This window comes from Garra rufa, chromosome 23 (genome assembly GCF_049309525.1).
Source record: "Garra rufa chromosome 23, GarRuf1.0, whole genome shotgun sequence".
Classification (NCBI taxonomy): domain Eukaryota; kingdom Metazoa; phylum Chordata; class Actinopteri; order Cypriniformes; family Cyprinidae; genus Garra; species Garra rufa.
The window spans coordinates 1,297,095-1,314,746 of record NC_133383.1 but is presented as its reverse complement, the minus strand read 5'-3'; the positions used below and the strand labels follow the sequence as shown (position 1 = coordinate 1,314,746).

The window sequence follows — 17,652 nt, the reverse complement described above, 5'->3', positions numbered from 1 at the left end:
AATGAAACGTGGCCGAACACAAACACACTCCAACCTTTCATTGGCAGACTCCTCTTGGACAGATCCACACCGCCGCTCTTCTTCTCTCCGGCTCCGTGCCGTTTGCCTGAGGAGACACAGCACACATCAGCGATGTGTGTGTGTGTGTGTGTGTGTGTGTGTGTGTGTGTGTGTGTGTGTGTGTGTGTGTGTGTGTGTGTGTGTGTGTGTGTGTGGGATGACGGTGGGCGGCGTGTGGGAAGCTGAATTAAAACACTTACACTGATGGAACCATTCTTCTGCAGAGAAACCAGCGGCACGGCCATGAAACACAAAACACACACACACACTCATCAGACACACACACACATTAAAACCTACAGCTATCGCAATTAGAACAAGGATTCTACAAGCATGACTGCATGTGTTTCATTTACTGTGCACTAAAACACATACAAAACATGTGCACTGCAAAAAATGCTTTTTTTTTCCACTTAGATTTTTTTGTCTTGTTTCCAGCCAAAATATCTAAAAATTCTTAAACCAAGAAGTATTTTCTAGATGAGTAAAAATGGTCTTGTTTTCAGAAAAAACAAGTCAAAATTACGTGCAGTTTTGCTTGAAGCAAGCAAAACAATCTGCCAATGGGGTAAGAAAAATGATCTTGTTTTCTATTTGAAATAATATTTTTTTCTTACCCCATTGGCAGATTATTTTGCTGCTTCTAAGCAAAAACTCATTTAATTTTGACTTGTTTTTTTCTGAAAACAAGACAATATTTTTTACTTGGCTAGAAAATCCTTCTTGATTTAGGATTTTTTAGATATTTTGGCTGAAAACAGAACCAAAAATTTGTTTTTATGTTTTCAGCTTTCATGTTAATTCATGTCATTTTTATTAGTTTGTGTTATTTTTAAATGTCTTTTAATTTTTTATTTAGTATTATTTAGTATATTTATTTATATAAGGATTTTGTAAATGAGTAAAATTGTTTTCAGAAAAAACTAATCAAAATTAAGTGAGTTTTTGCTTAGAACAAGCAAAATAATCTGCCAATGGGGTACGAAAATAAATATTATTTCAAACAGAAAACAAGATTATTTTTCTTACCCCATTGGCAGATTATTTTGCTTGCTGTAAGGCAAAAATGCACTTAATTTTGATTTTTTTCTGAAAACAAGACAGAAAAAAAAAAAGAATTTTTAGATATTTTGGCTGGAAACAAGGCAAAAATCTATCTTTTTTTAGTAATCTTAAAAATACATTTGCATTTTCAAGGATGCATTATCAGTATATTGTTACAAAAGATTTCTGTTTCAAATTGAAAAAATATGTACAAATGTATTTTTTAGATTACTTAGATTTTTTTGTCTTGTTTCCAGCCAAAATATCTAAAAATTCTTAAATCAAGAAGTATTTTCTAGATGAGTAAAAATTGTCTTGTTTTCAGAAAAAAACAAGTCAAAATTAAGTGCAGTTTTGCTTGAAACAAGCAAAATAATCTGCCAATGGGGTAAGAAAAATAATCGTTTTCTATTTGAAATATGATTTTTTTTTTGCTTACCCCATTGGCAGATTATTTTGCTGCTTCTAAACAAAAACTCACTTAATTTTGACTTGTTTTTTTCTGTATCAAAGGTGCCAGTAAAGACATTTAAAATCTAACAAAAGATTTCTTTTTCAAATAAATGCTGTTCTTTTAAACTTTTTATTCATCTGTGAATCCTGAAAAATAAAATTTCTTACAGTTTCCAAAAAATTATCAGTTTTCAACGTTGATAATAATCAGAAATGTTTCTTGAGTAGCAAATCAGTATATTAGAATGATTTCTGAACAATCATGTGACACTGAAGACTGCAGTAATGCTGAAAATTCAGTTGTGCATTACAGAAATAAATTGCATTTTAAAATGTATTCAAATAGAAAAAAGTTATTTTAAATGTAAAAAAATATTTCAGTGTTTTTACTGTATTTTTGATCAAATAAATGCAGTCTTGGTGATCAGAAGAGACGTCTGAATGATTTTACTGCTGTAGTGTGCTGTTTCTGTGAGTGCTGTTATAATAATATTTCAGTAAGTGTCTGACCTTTGGTCGTTCGTCCTCCAAAACAGTCCGGCTCGTCCTTCTTCTTATGGTGTCCCCCTGATTTCACGCTGTGATTGGCTGCTTGAATGTGGAATTTCTCGGCTCCGGGAACCTCCTTGTGCACGTGATACGACAGATTACGCAAAATACAGACGCAGTTCTCCACCGACTGCAAAAACACACAAGAAACAGGGCTGTAAGACAAAGCAATTAAAACCAGGAGAAACAAAACCAAATGCACAAATATGATTCTAACACACTGCAGGAGAGATACACATAGAGCAACATAAAAACAAATACATAAGTATATATATATATATATATATATATATATATATATATATATATATAGCTTTATATTACATTTTTTAATACTACTACCTCTACTACTAGTTATTATTATTTTGTTTAATTTGTTTAGTTTATAAATTATCATTATTATTAAGGTTTTAATAAATTATATAATAAACTAGATAAAAAATGTTTGTCAAGACAAACTTTAAGTTGGCTTTAGAAAGCTGGACCTGAAAGTTTGACAAAGTTTGAAAAGTTTAGAAAGTTTTTAGTAGTTTGAAAAGGTTAAAGTTTGAATATTTCAAAGGCAATACAGTCTGTCAGAGACGGATAGATGTTGCTAACATGATAAGCATGTTGTTATGTTTTTAGCATGATTAGCAAGTTGCTAGCATGATAAGAAAGTTACTAGCATGATTCTACCATGATTAGCTTGTTACTAGCATGTTGTTAGTAAGTTTCTAGCATGATTAGCAAGCTTTTAGCAAGGTTTTAGCAAGATTAGCAAGTTACTAGCATGAATCTAACATGATTACTAGCATGTTAGTATGTTTCTTGCATGATTAACATGTTACTAGCATGTTGTTAGCATGATTCTAGCACGATAAGCATGTTACTAGCATGTTTTTAACATGATGAGCATATTACTAACATGTTTCTAGCATGATTAGCATTTTACATACACGTAGTTAGCAAGATTCTAGCATAAGCATGTTACTAGCATTTGTCTAACATATTACTAGCATGTAGTTAGCATGATTCTAGCATGTTGTCAGCATGATTCTAGCATGGTAAGCATGTTACTAACAAGTTTCTAGTATGATCATCATATTACTAACGTGTAGTTAACATGTTTCTAGCATGTAGTTAGCATGATTCTAGCATGATAAGCATGTTGCTAGCATGTTTCTAGTATGATCATCATATTACTAGCGTGTAGTTAACATGTTTCTAGAAGTAGCATGTTACTAGCATGTAGTTAGCATGATTCTAGCATGTTGTCAGCATGATTCTATCATGATAAGCATGTTGCTAACATGTTTCTAGTATGATCACCATATTACTAACGTGTAGTTAACATGTTTCTAGCATGTTACTAGCATGTAGTTAGCATGATTCTAGCATGATAAGCATGTTGCTAGCATGTTTCTAGTATGATCATCGTATTACTAGCGTGTAGTTAACATGTTTCTAGCAGTAGCATGTTACTAGCATGATTCTGGCATGTTGCTAGCATGTTTCTAGCATTATCATCATATTACTAGCATGTAGTTAACATGTTTCTAGAAGTAGCATGTTACTAGCATGTAGTTAGCATGATTCTAGCATGTTGCTAGCATGTTTCTAGTATGATCATCATATTACTAGCGTGTAGTTAACATGTTTCTAGCATGATAAGCATGTTGCTAGCATGTTTCTAGCATGATTAGCATATTACTAACGTGTAGTTAGCATTATTCTAGCATGTTGTCAACATGATTCTAGCATGATAAGCATGCTACTAGCATGTTTCTAGTATGATCATATTACTAGCGTGTAGTTAACATGTTTCTAGCAGTAGCATGTTACTAGCATGTAGTTAGCATGATTCTAGCATGTTGCTAGCATGTTTCTAGTATGATCATCATATTACTAGCGTGTAGTTAACATGTTTCTAGCATGTTACTAGCATGTAGTTAACATGTTTCTAGCATGATTATCATATTACTAATGTGTAGTTAGCATGATTCTAGCATGATTAGCATGATTCTAGCATGTTGTCAACATGATTCTAGCATGATAAGCATGTTACTAGCATGTTTCTAGTATGATCATATTACTAGCATGTAGTTAACATGTTTCTAGCATGATTATCATATTACTAATGTGTAGTTAGCATGATTCTAGCATGATTAGCATGATTCTAGCATGTTGTCAACATGATTCTAGCATGATACTAGCATGTTTCTAGTATGATCATATTACTGGCGTGTAGTTAACATGTTTCTAGCATGTTACTAACATGTAGTTAGCATGATTCTAGCATGATAAGCATGTTACTAGCATGATTAACATATTACTAGCGTGTAGTTAGCATGATTTTAGCATTATTAGCATGTAACTAGCATGTTGTTAGTATGATAAGAATGTTACTAGCATGTTGTTAGCATGATTAGCAAGTTAGTTTGAATGAGTTTGATTGGATTATAAATATAGTACACAGAAGGGAAGCTTGATTGAGTCTCAAAGGATTCTGGGAGTTTTGACAGTTGGAGTTTGAATAGTGTTGGCTGTAAGTTTAAATAGCATTTCAGTAAATTGCCTTTCTCAAGCCAACTTAATAACAATAATAATAATAATAGTAATATTAAATATTTTAATTTTATTATATTAAAATTACATAAAAAAGTGAAACATGGTTTATAATGTTTTTGGGGGTGAAATGTGAGGTGATGAGCTCATGTGCAGGTGTGCTGTGGCCTAAATTTCTATTTCAATTCTTACTTTGTTATTTATGTCCCTCTTGGCCACAGCAGAATAGAGCGCGTGCAGCAGAGCGTCCACCAGACCGTCACACTCACGCAGTCTCTGCCGCGCATCGGCTCCGTCTGAACTCACGTTCCTGAAAAAAACACCAGTGCAAAATAATCCTGCCGCAGTCTGACCGATTAACATCAAAGATTAACTCTCAGAACGCAGAAGAGATGCAGAAACATTCATTTAAAAGAGCATAGTTTTTAGTAAGGGAATGAAACTTTGCAAATATTATAAGGCACTTGAAATACACATCATTTATTTTTTTCCAGATTTTTTACTATTATTATTTTTTAAGAGATATAAGCATTTTAAATGATCGGGTCATTTTTGACCCGGGTGTGTATGGAGCACCATTAGTGTCAAAAATACTTTCTGTAAAATTATCTATGTAGTTATATTAGTGTCAAAAAAATTTGGTAAAATATATTTTGTCATTTCCCCCTATCTCACACAGTTTTTGACTCAATTTTGTTGATGAACATGACTATTACTAAAATAACAATATTAAGGTCATCATAATTCTTATATCATAACTCTCTGATTATATGTTTTTATAAATTTGATAATGATATATATTTAAATACAATTTCTCATCAATATTAAAAAAAAGTTTTTTGGTGTGGTTTATGTGTAATTTGAAATGTCAAAGAATATCTCAATTTTTTAAAATTCATAAAAAGTGGGTAAATGCACTAATAACACGGTAACATTCAAAACTTTTTAATTTTGCTCAAATTCAATTATTAATGAGAAGTTGCTGATCAGATACAATATAGTTTTATTTAAAAACTATTAAGGTCAACATTGAGTCGTTTTGACCCAGAAGAGATGCATAAACATTTATTTTTAAAAAGCATTGTTTTTAGTAAGGGGAATTAAACTTTGAAAACATTATAAAACCCTTGAAATACACATAATTTCTTTTTTCCAGATTTTTTTACTATTGTTTTTTAAGAGATATAAGCATTTAAAATGATCGGGTCATTTTTGACCCGGGTGTGTATGGAGCACCATTAGTGTCAAAAATACTTTCTGTAAAATTATCTATGTAATTATATTAGTGTCAAAAAAGTTTTGTAAAATATATTTTGTCGTTTCCCCATATCTCACAGTTTTGGACTCAATTTTTGTGATAAACATGACTATTAATAAAAATAAAAATAAAAATAAAAATATTAAGGTCAACACTGGGTCGTTTTGGCCCAGAAGAGATGCATAAACATTATAAAATGCACAGTTTTTAGTAAGGGAATGAAACTTTGCAAACATAGTAAGACCCTTGAAATACACATTTATTTTTCCAGATTTTTTACTATTATTTTTTAAGAGATATAAGCATTTAATGATCGGGTCATTTTTGACCTGGGTGTGTATGGAGCACCATTAGTGTCAAAAATACTATCTGTAAAATTATCTATGTGATTATATTAGTGTTAAAAAACTTTTGTAAAATATATTTTGTCATTTCCCCATATCTCACAAAGTTTTGGACTCAATTTTGTTGATGAACATGACTATTAATAAAATAAAAATAAAAATATTAAGGTAAGCATTGGGTTATTTGGACACAAAAGAGATGCATAAACATTTATTTAAAAAATGCATAGTTTTTAGTAAGGGAATGAAACTTGGCAAACATTTTAAGACCCTTGAAATATACATCATTTATTTTTTTCCAGATTTTTTTACTATTATTTTTTTTAAGAGATATAAGCATTTAAAATGATCGGGTCATTTTTGACCCAGGTGTGTATGGAGCACCATTAGTGTCAAAAATACTTTCTGTAAAATTATCTATGTAGTTATATTAGTGTCAAAAATGTTGGTGAAATATATTTTGTTGTTTCCCCATATCTCACACAGTTTTGGACTCTATTTTGTTGATGAACTGACCACTTTTTTCATCTAAAAGTGAAAGTTTATGCAACTCAAATTCATTTATTTTTGTTTGATTTAACAAAAGTTGAGCTTGATTAAATTAAAAAGATTAAAACATTCAAAACTTTGAAAATTTTTCTCATTGACTCATTAAGAAAATGCTGATCAGGTAAAATATGGTTTTAGTTGAAAAAATACTATGCTATGATTTTATAAAATAACAAATGATTCTTCAGGTCCAAAATGATTCGTAATGAGAAAATAGTTGCAGATTTTGAATGCATTATGAGGGTTCATTTGAGCCTGCAGTGCATTCAAAGAGAAAGCAAACCTCAGGCATCCTGAAGTGTTCTTGAAAACCGTGTTCCACTCCGGGTCTCCGGGTCGGGCCGGGTCGTTCGGGTCTCCTCTCAAACCCGAGTGAGGAATAATGATCTCGTCGGTCAGCGTCTGCAGGCCGTGGTTGATGACGATCATCTTCAGAGGCTCATGGGAGGAGAGATTCCACAGCGTTCCTGACAAACACATGAGGAAACATCAGGAGAGTCAGTTCACCTTCACCAGAGAATGATTTCATTCTCATTAAAAAAAGCATAGTTTTAATAAGGTAATGAAACTTTGCAAACACTTTAATACCCTTGGAATACACCTCATTTATTTTTTTCCAGACTTTTTACCATTATTTGTAAGCGATATAAGCATTTAAAATGTTCGGGTCATTTTTGACCCGGGTGTGTATGGAGCACCATTAGTGTCAAAAATACTATTATAAAATATTATCCTAAAATCATGCTAATCATGCTAGCAACATGCTAATAACTTGCTAATCATGCAAACATGCCAGTAACTTGATAATAATGCTAAAACATGCTAGTGACTTGATAATCAGGTTAGCAACAGGCTAATAATGCTAGTAACATGCCAATCATGTTAGCAACATGCTAGTAACCTGCCAATCATGCCAGAAACATGCTAATCATGTTAAAATCATGTTAATAACTTGTTAATCATGCTAGCAACATGTGAGTAACCTGCTAATCATGCTAAAAACATGCTAGTAACATGCTAATCATGTTGGAATCAAGTTAGCAAAATGCTAATAACTTGATAATCATGTTAGAAACACGCTGGTAACTTGCTAATCATGTTATCAACGTGCTAACATGCTATAATCATGCTAGTAACATGTTAATCATGTTAGAAACAAGCTAGTAACCTGCTAATCATGCTAGTTACATGCTAATCATGTTGGAATCATGTTAGCAACATGCTAGTAACTTAATAATCATGCTAGAGACATGTTAGTAACTTGCTAATCATGTTATCACCATGCTAACATGCTATAATCATGCTATTAACATGCTAATTGTGTTAAAAACAAGCTAGTAACCTGCTAATCATGCTAGAAATATGCTAGTTACATGCTATTCATGTTAGTAAAATGCTAGTAACTTGATAATCGTGCTAGAGACATTCTAGCAACATGCTAACAACTCGCTAATAATGCTAGCAACATGCTTATCATGTTGGGATCATGCTAGAAACATGCTAGTAACTTGCTTATCATGCTAGAAACATGCTAGTAACTTGCTGATCATCCTAACAAAATGCTAGTAGCTTGTTATCCATGCTAGAACCATGCTAGTAATTTGTGAGGCATGGTAACAACATGCTAGTAACATGCTAACAACAGTACCCTGCTGAAAAAAACAGCTAAAACCAGGCTAGGCTGGTTGGCTGGTCTTAGCTGGTTTAAGCTGGAAGAAGCTGGTTTAAACTGGTCTCCCAGCCTGACCAGCTAAGACCAGCCTGACCAGCCTAGCCAGCCTAGCCAGGCTGGGAAAGTGGCCAAAAACCCTCTAAAACAAGCCTGCTGTTTTTTCAGCAGGGTAATCATGCTAACAACATTGTAATTAGTCTATTGAAATGCAAGCAACATGCTAATCATGCTAACAACATGTTAAACCACATAAGCAATGTGCTAAATCATGCCAGCAACATGATCTTTCATACTTTTTCAACTGGTTTAAACTTTCAAGCTAGGCTTTCTCAAGCCAACTAAAAGTTTGTTCTCAAACTTCACCCATCTCGTTTCTTTTAACATTTGACTCGAAAGCATGAATGCAGATGAACCTGTGACCAGCTCTCGGACTTCCACGTCGTTGGATCTCCTCAGGAGTCTCAACAGCGCAGGAATGCCGTCCGAGTTCTTGATGGCCACCTTGTTGAAGTTGTCTCTGCCGAAGGAGATGTTCCTCAGCGCGCCGCAGGCCTTGCGGTGGACCTCGGCTTTGGGATGATCCAGGAGCCCCACCAGGACGGGGATTCCTCTGAGCTGCCGGACGTCCTGCTTGACCTTGTCGTTCTCGTAGCAGAGGTGCTGCAGGTACGCGGCGGCGTTGGACTTCACCGGATCCATGGGGTGGCTCAGCATGGAGATGACCTCCCGCAGGTTGGGGTCCCGCCAGCGCGGATCCTTACGGATGGTGTCCAGGCTCACCATGCTGGCGCGTTTCTGCGGGATGAGCGTCTGCATGTGGTACAGGTCCTGGAAGTACGAATGAGGCAGCGACCCGAGCCGCTCGTCCGTCGTGAGGTCCATCGTCGGCCGCATGTGATGCACGGCGGAGCGCAGGTCTGCGGCGTCTTGCTCCGCTTTGGAAGCGCCGCGGGAGAAACCGTCCCGGTGGAGCGGCAGCGTGTAGCAGTTCTCCGGTAAGTAGGTCCGGGCGGGAAAGGACGGGTGGAAGGGTAATCCGTGCAGGAGCGTGACGGCGTGAGCGTTCAGAGTGCCGTACAGAGCCGGCTGATCCAGGGGAATCTCGTTCGGAGGGTCAGAGATCACACCAGACTCGGGGCGAGGGGGTCGAACCGCATGAGCATTGTCCTTCTCGCTGGAGAAATCGGGAGCCGACGCTTGATCCGGACCCTGAATATCTGGACATGGTGTCTGGGATTCATCCAAACCTTCAGATGAAACGTCCTAGAGAGGAAAATAAATAAAATACACATGATTTGGGGAATCATTCAACATCTGCATGATGATTTGACATGTTACTGGAAAAAATATTCAATTCACATTTTTGTTGTTCACATGCTGTCATAGCTTTTATTAATACAGGTGTGTGCCAAAAAATTCGAGGGAAAGTCCATTTATTTCAATAATTAGTTTCAAATAGTGAAACTTGTATGTTATATTAGTTCACTACACACAAAGTGAAATATTTCAAGATTTTTTTGTTTCTATTTTGATTATTATGGATTAAAGACAAAAAAAATCCAGTATTTCACAAAATTAGAATATTTCATGTGACCAAAAAACACATGTTGGCCTTCTGAAAAGTGTGTTAATGTACAGTATTATGTCCTCAGTACTTTGTTGGGCCTCTTTTTGCACTAATTCCAGCATCAAGGCGGCGTGGCATGGAGGCGATCAGCCTTTGACACAGTTGAGGTGTTATAGAGCCCAAGTTGCTTTGATATTGGCCTTCAGCTCGTCTGCATTTTGGGGTCTCTGTTCCCTCATCTTCCTTTTGACAATACCTCATAGATTTTCAATGGGGTTTAAGTCAGGCCAGTTCGCCGGCCAATCAAGTACATGGCTATTAAACCGGGTACTGGTAGTTTTGGCTTTGTGGGCAGGTGCCAAGTCCTGCTGGAAAATAAAATCATCATCTCCAAAAAGCTTGTTGGCAGCAGAAAGCATGAAGTGCTCTAAAATGTCCTGCTAGACAGCTGCGTTGACTGTGGACTGTGGATAAAAGACAATGGACCCACAGCAGCAGATGACATGCTCCCCAAACCATCACTGACTGTGGAAACTTCACACTAGACTTTAAGCAGCTTGACTTTTGTGCCTCTCCGCTCTTCCTCCAGACTCTGGGACCTTGATTTCCAAATGAAATGCAAAATTTGGGCAACAGACCAGTACTTTTTCTCCTTAGCCCAGTTCAGGAGTGGCTTGACGCATGGACTTCTCCAGCTGTAGCCGCTGTCATGCAGACGTCTGTATGTGGTGGTTCTCAGTCCACTCCGTATGAAGCTCCCCTATAGATTTCTGAACCGCTCTTGCTTGACAATCCTCTTAAGGCTACGGTCATCCCTGTCACTTGTGCACCTTTTCCGGCCACATTTTTCCCTTCCTCTTAACACTGTGTTAATATACTTCGATCCTGTGCTCTGTGAGCATCCAGCTTCTTTTGCAATTGCCTTTTGAGACTTTTCCTCCTTATGGAGGGTGTCAATGATGGTCTTCTGCACAAGCGTCAAGTCAGCAGTCTTCCCTGTGATTCTGAAGCCTACTAAGCCAGACTGAGACAATTTAAAGGCTGAGGAAACCTTTGCAGGTGTTTTGCATTAATTAGCTGACTAGATTGGGACACAGGGAGACTACAATGTTGAAATTTGTCATGATATTCTAGTTTTGTGAAATACTGGATTTTTTTATCTTTAATCCATAATCATTAAAATTGAAACAAATAAAGGCTTGAAATATTTCACTTTGTGTGTAGTGAACTAATATAACATACAAGTTTCACTTTTTGAAACAAATTATTGAAATAAACGGACTTTCCTTCGATATTCAAATTTTTTGGCACATACCTGTACTTGGAATTAGCTTTAATTTGTATATTTTCTGTCTTGTCAAAAAAACTGCCCCGCAGTCATTTATCCAGCTCAGTAGGACACACATTAAATCATCGTTTAATAGAGTCCAGATTCGCAGGTGAGAAAATATCATCTTTATTCATGCTGTGAATGCATTTAGATCCATGTATTATTATTAATCTGCCACTTTCAGACACCTCTTTATGTTTCAGCTGGAAACCGCTCATCATTAATGGCGTTTATGGAGTAACACATCACTGATACTAGTGCTCATGCTGATCAAACCATGAGATTTCTAATGTAAAGCAGCTTTCTTACAATATTCTTAAATCAAGATTACTTTATTTGAGTAGTAAAATGTAGCCCTGGACCACAAAACTAGTCATATGGGTCAATTTGAGATTTATACATCTGAAAGTTGTATAAAAAGCTTTCCATTGATGCATGGTTTGTTGGGATAATATTTGAAAACCTGGAATCTAAGGGGGGTGAAAAAATCTAAATATAGAGAAAATCGCCTTTAAAGTTGTCCAAATTAAGTTCTTAGCAATGCATATTACTAATCAAACATTATGTTTTGATATATTTATGATAGGAAGTTTACAAAATATCTTCATGGAACATGATCTTCACTTAATTATTTTTGGCATAAAAGAAAAATAGATAATTTTGACCCATACAATGTATTTTTGACTATTGCTACAAATATACCTGTGCTACTTAAGACTGGTTTTGTTTCCAGGGTCTTATCAAATAAATTAAATATTTAGTCTTGTTTTCTGAAAAATCCTCAAAAAATCAATTATCAAAGAGAAAAAAAAAAAAACGTGTCAGTGCAGTGAGAACTTAATTCAAAAGGAAAACAAGATTATGTTTCTAAACCTTTTGGCAAATATTGGTTGCATAAATTTTATTTATTAATTTTGATAATTTTTCAGAAAACAAGACTTTGTCACAACATATATGGAGGCAGAGACGGAGGTAAGTATAAAACATTAAAGGTAAGTTTATTGACAGAACGGTAAGTAATATGTAGCAGGTTTTGAGGCGAGTATCTTATCTGAGAAGTTCAATTGCACAGGTAAGTAGATCCAACAGAGTTGACGGGGAAACACAGAGTCCAAAGCAGCCATGGAGATACAGCGATCGCTAGAGATGTGATCTGTAGACCAGACGCCGGTGAAATGAACAGTCCAGGTATTTATAGAGGTGTGGTAAGTGGAATCAGGTGTGTAATCAAAAGTCAGGTGACTGGGAACATGTGTGTCTTTTCAGGGGGCGTGGTTTGTGGATCTGGCTGTGGTAGAACTCTGACAAACTTACTGTTTGCAATGTATATTTTTTTGTATAAAATGTATAGATTTTTTACATATTTGTAACAGGGTTTTGTCATAAAGAAAACCAAAACAATAAAAAAAATGTTTTTTACTTGAAATAAAATAAATAGAGCTAAAATAAAGGAAAACTATATAGACATATTTAAAAACAACAAAAACTAATAAAAATCTCAAAACAAAACAAATAATCTAAAACTTTTGAAATTAACATGAAAGCAGAAAATATATAAATAAATAAATATATAAATACAGTAATAGTACCAACAGTGTTGCTATAAGTTTTTTTTATATATTTTACTACATCAGTGCTATTTTAGTACTTATGTGGTACTATTATAGATTTTTTACTATTAATATTTTGAATTAGATGTTATTTATATATTTTCTGCTTTCATATTAATTTCAAAGTTGGAGATTATTTGTTTTGTTTTGGCATTTTATTATTAGTTGTTAAATATGTTTTCATTCATTTTAGCTTTAGTTATTTTATTTTATTTCAAGTAAAAAAATATATAAATTGTACTAGTACCAGTGATGTGTTACTCCATAAACGCCACTAATGACGAGCTGTTTCCAAATGAAACATAAAGAGGTGTCTGAAAGTGGCAGATTAATAATAATACATGGATCTAAATGCATTCACAGCGTGAATAAAGATATTTTCTCATCTGCGAATCTGGACTCTATTAAACGATGATTTAATTTGTGTCCTACTGAGCTGGATAAATGACTGCGGGGCAGTTTTGATGAAACTGACTGAATTAAATTTAACCCTTCAGCACTAGACTACACTGAACCAAGAGAACTAGTGCTCTTTAATACTGGCTTCACAAGGACAAAATATTATACCTATATATGAGCAATATCACATGAGTAGACTTGACATATCATGCTAGTAACATGCTAATCATGCTAGCAACACGCTAACAACATGCTAACAACTTGATAATCATGCTAGCAACATGCTAGAAACATGGTAATCATGCTACAATCATGTGAGCAATTTGTTAAACATGCTAGAAACACGTTAGCAACAAGTTAATCATGTTAAAAACATGCTAGCAATTTGCTAGCATCATTTTAGAAACATGCTAGTAACATGCTAATCATGCTAGCAACTTGCTAATCGTGCTAGCAACATGCTAGAAACATGTTAGTAACTTGCTTATAATGCTAACAACTTGCTAATCTGGCTAGTAACATGCTAATCATGCTAGCAGCATGCTAGAAACATACTAGCAATTTGTAATCATGCTAGCAAAATGCTATAAACTTGCTAATCATGCTAGCAACATGTTAGTAACTTGCTAATCATGGTAACAACATGCTAGAAACAAGCTAGTAACTTGTTAAACGTTACTATCATGCTAATCATGCTAAAACATGTTATGGACTTGTTAACCATGCTAGCAACTTGCTAATCATGCTAGCAACCTGTTAATCATGCTAGCAACATGCTAGAAACATGTTAGTAACTTACTTATAATGCTAACAACTTGTTAATCTTGCTAGTAACATGCTAGCAACTTGTTAATCATGCTAGCAACATGTTAGAAACTTGCTAATCATGTTAGCAACATGTTAGTAAATTGCTAATCATGCTAGAAACATGCTAATCATGCTAGAAACATGCTAGCAACTTGTTAATCGTGCTAGAAACATACTAGCAACTTGTTAACCATGCTAGCAACATGCTAGAAACTTGCTAATCATGTAAGCAACATGTTAGTAACTTGCTAATCATGCTAAAAACATGCTAATCATGCTAACAACATGCTAGAAACATGCTAGCAACTTGTTAATCGTGCTAGAAACATACTAGCAACTTGTTAATCATGCTAGCAACATGCTAGAAACTTGCTAATCATGTAAGCAACATGTTAGTAACTTGCTAATCATGCTAGAAACATGCTAATCATGATAACAACATGCTAGAAACATGCTAGTAACTTGTTAATCATGCTAGAAACATACTAGCAATTTGTTAATCATGCTAGAAACATACTAGCAACTTGTTAATCATGCTAGCAACATGCTAGAAACTTGCTAATCATGTAAGCAACATGTTAGTAACTTGCTAATCATGCTAGAAACATGCTAATCATGATAACAACATGCTAGAAACATGCTAGTAACTTGTTAATCATGCTAGAAACATGCTAGCAACTTGTTAATCGTGCTAGAAACATACTAGCAACTTGTTAATCATGCTAGCAACATGCTAGAAACTTGCTAATCATGTAAGCAACATGTTAGTAACTTGCTAATCATGCTAGAAACATGCTAATCATGATAACAACATGCTAGAAACATGCTAGTAACTTGTTAATCATGCTAGAAACATGCTAGCAATCTGCTTTCAAAACTACTTTAAACTTCAAACTATTTCAGACAAAAAACGTCAAACTTAAAACTCTAAAACTTATGACGACATTGTTTAAATATTTAGTGAAGAAACCGTTAATATCCTTTCATCTGTTAAGGGTGATTTTTCTGCTCAGTGCATTTATTAACTGTTTCAAACCTCAAATTTCATAACTTCCGTTATGAACTTATAACTTTTCAGTTTAAAAGTCCCAAAGTCACTTTTTACTGCTCACTCATTAAAACAATCTTCTTCTCTAGAAACAAATAAAAGAGTAATGAGACCAAAGACTACCGTTAGATTTACCCATAACGAGTTATATCTCATGTGTAACCACTACAGAAACATCAGAGCCAGCGGTAAATTCTAGAAGATCTGTCCACGGTGAGAGCGCTTTCTTTATCTTTATTCACAAACTGCATATCTGAACTATAAACAAGTACATTCTCACCTGAAAACCTCTTAAAACTACATTCCGTGACACAAAAACAGTAATATTTATAAAACGATACGAGATTTGGGCATCCGCCATGACACTCAGAAAAAAAACAGACCCGGCTAGAACAAGCGGAGTGATATAAAACTGTGAAAGGGTGTTCCTGTAGCGATACCAGTACAATATCTCACGGTTCTCAACCAATCAGATTTGAGAACCAGACCAAACTGTTGTAGGGGAGAGCAGGGCACAACCTAACACTTTTTGAATTTCGCGGTTTATGTAAATCCACGTGGGGTTCAGAGTACAATTTTTATCCACATTATTTTCACACTTGTCTAGTACAAATATATCGCTTTGTTTCATATTTACTGTGTATACGTTTTTTGTTATTTACCTCAAAAGAAAGGAAGTGAAACGTGACAACATGCCCCGTAGGTGGGGTACATTGTAACATCTGAGGGGCACGTTGTAACACGACCATATGACAGCTTCAAATGTTATCTGATCGAATGAAAAAAATATACACAACAAACTAAAATATTTTGTCAATAAATTACATGAACTTTTTCAAATAAAGTAATGACGTTTTTTTTTTTTAATAAAAATAATCTAATTTTGGAGTTTGACAATGAACACATCGCAACAATGCTTGGAACGGCCCTGATTGCAACACACAGCTGTACAGTAGTTCAAAACAATGTGGACAGATAGATGAATCACATTTAGACATTCAGAAAAACACACACAGCTCTCATAGAACACCACACACAAAAACCAGCCAAAATGCTTTACATTTCTTGAAATAATAACTTCTGAACATTAAACATTAATTGTCAGCCTTTATTCACCTGTTTCTGGTGGTTTCTAATCAAAATCCATAAAAGTCAATGGTGTAAATTGCATCGCTAATGTCATAGAATAACAGCGGGGCATATTGTCACACAGTGTTACATCGTTCCCCATCTGCACCACTGGAGTTTAAAGCAGGTTAGTGTCTTCTGCTGGTTTTTCCAAGCATTAATAAACTATCTAAACTGATGAATAACAAATTGGAGATTAAAATAATAGCAGATTTGTCTCATTTTAAATGAATACTAGAAACTGAAATGAAAAGTTAAGTTCAGCCAGAAATGTACTTTTACTATGGTAAAATAAATATTCGGCGATATCTTCGAAAGGCTTTTGAATTTTGGCGCCCTTTTTTCTCTGCATAGTGTTGCTATGGCAACTAGTAAATACGGTAAATTTGGTTATGCTGGCATGAGTGGAAATATTTAAACCAGGTGTGTTACAATTAACCCTGCGTTAGTTTGTGCCCCGCTCTCCCCTATAAATGTATATAATGTTTACCTTCAGGATGTTGGGCACGACCTGTTCATTGGAGCTGCTGGAGCTCAGCGGGTTGGATTCGCTGTCAGGACTGGAGGATTTCTCTGTCCCGATACCCGAACTCTCAGTCTGCAAAAACATGGCAGAAACAGCTCAGCGTGAGCTCATTAACTTCACACACACACCACACCTCATTAGCCCACAGTTTTAGGCCTGTAAACAATATCTACTTTTCATCAGGAGAAAAAGAAACATCCAAAATGAATCATTAGTCATGAATTATAAATGATTTGTTTATAAAAAGAACCTGTTAAAATAATTATTTCAAGGCTGTTAAATGCTAGCCAAACTATGAATATTTAAATCCTTTTTGATCCCTTTTTATGAATATTTTGCATTGCTTAATGATACCCAGTTATTGAGCAAATGCGTGTTTAATATAAGCAGAGAGATGCCAGCTATGAGAAAACATGATTTTCTCCTTAGTATTTTTGCCTTGGTTTTTAGCACAGTTATCTAAAAAAAATCTTAAATCAACCATTTATTTGAGAAACAAAACTACTTTAATAAGTCTTATTTTCTGAAAAGCAAATGTATCAGTATTAACTGAGTTAATGCTTAAAAAAAAAAAAAAAAAAAAAAAAAAAAAAAAATATATATATATATATATATATATATATATATATATATATATATATATATATATATATATATATATATATAAAAATATTGATGAACATGAATATGTACATCTATTGACAAAATCATTGAATCATGAAAAAAATCACTTGTGTTGTTTATTAGAAATAAATATGTAG

General features: G+C 34.6%; 1 protein-coding gene across 1 annotated transcript in view; it reads right to left on the bottom strand.

Moving 5' to 3' along the window:
• Window positions 1-17,652, bottom strand: part of arvcfa (ARVCF delta catenin family member a) — a 50,852-nt gene that overhangs the window by 23,515 nt on the left and 9,685 nt on the right. The window contains exons 3-9 of the mRNA XM_073829457.1: window positions 16,856-16,963; window positions 8,890-9,739; window positions 7,088-7,271; window positions 4,846-4,963; window positions 2,068-2,236; window positions 261-278; window positions 35-106 (exon numbers count right to left, since the gene is read on the bottom strand). Of these exons, the coding sequence (XP_073685558.1) occupies window positions 35-106; window positions 261-278; window positions 2,068-2,236; window positions 4,846-4,963; window positions 7,088-7,271; window positions 8,890-9,739; window positions 16,856-16,963 (1,519 nt within the window). The remainder of the gene's footprint in view (window positions 1-34; window positions 107-260; window positions 279-2,067; window positions 2,237-4,845; window positions 4,964-7,087; window positions 7,272-8,889; window positions 9,740-16,855; window positions 16,964-17,652) is intronic.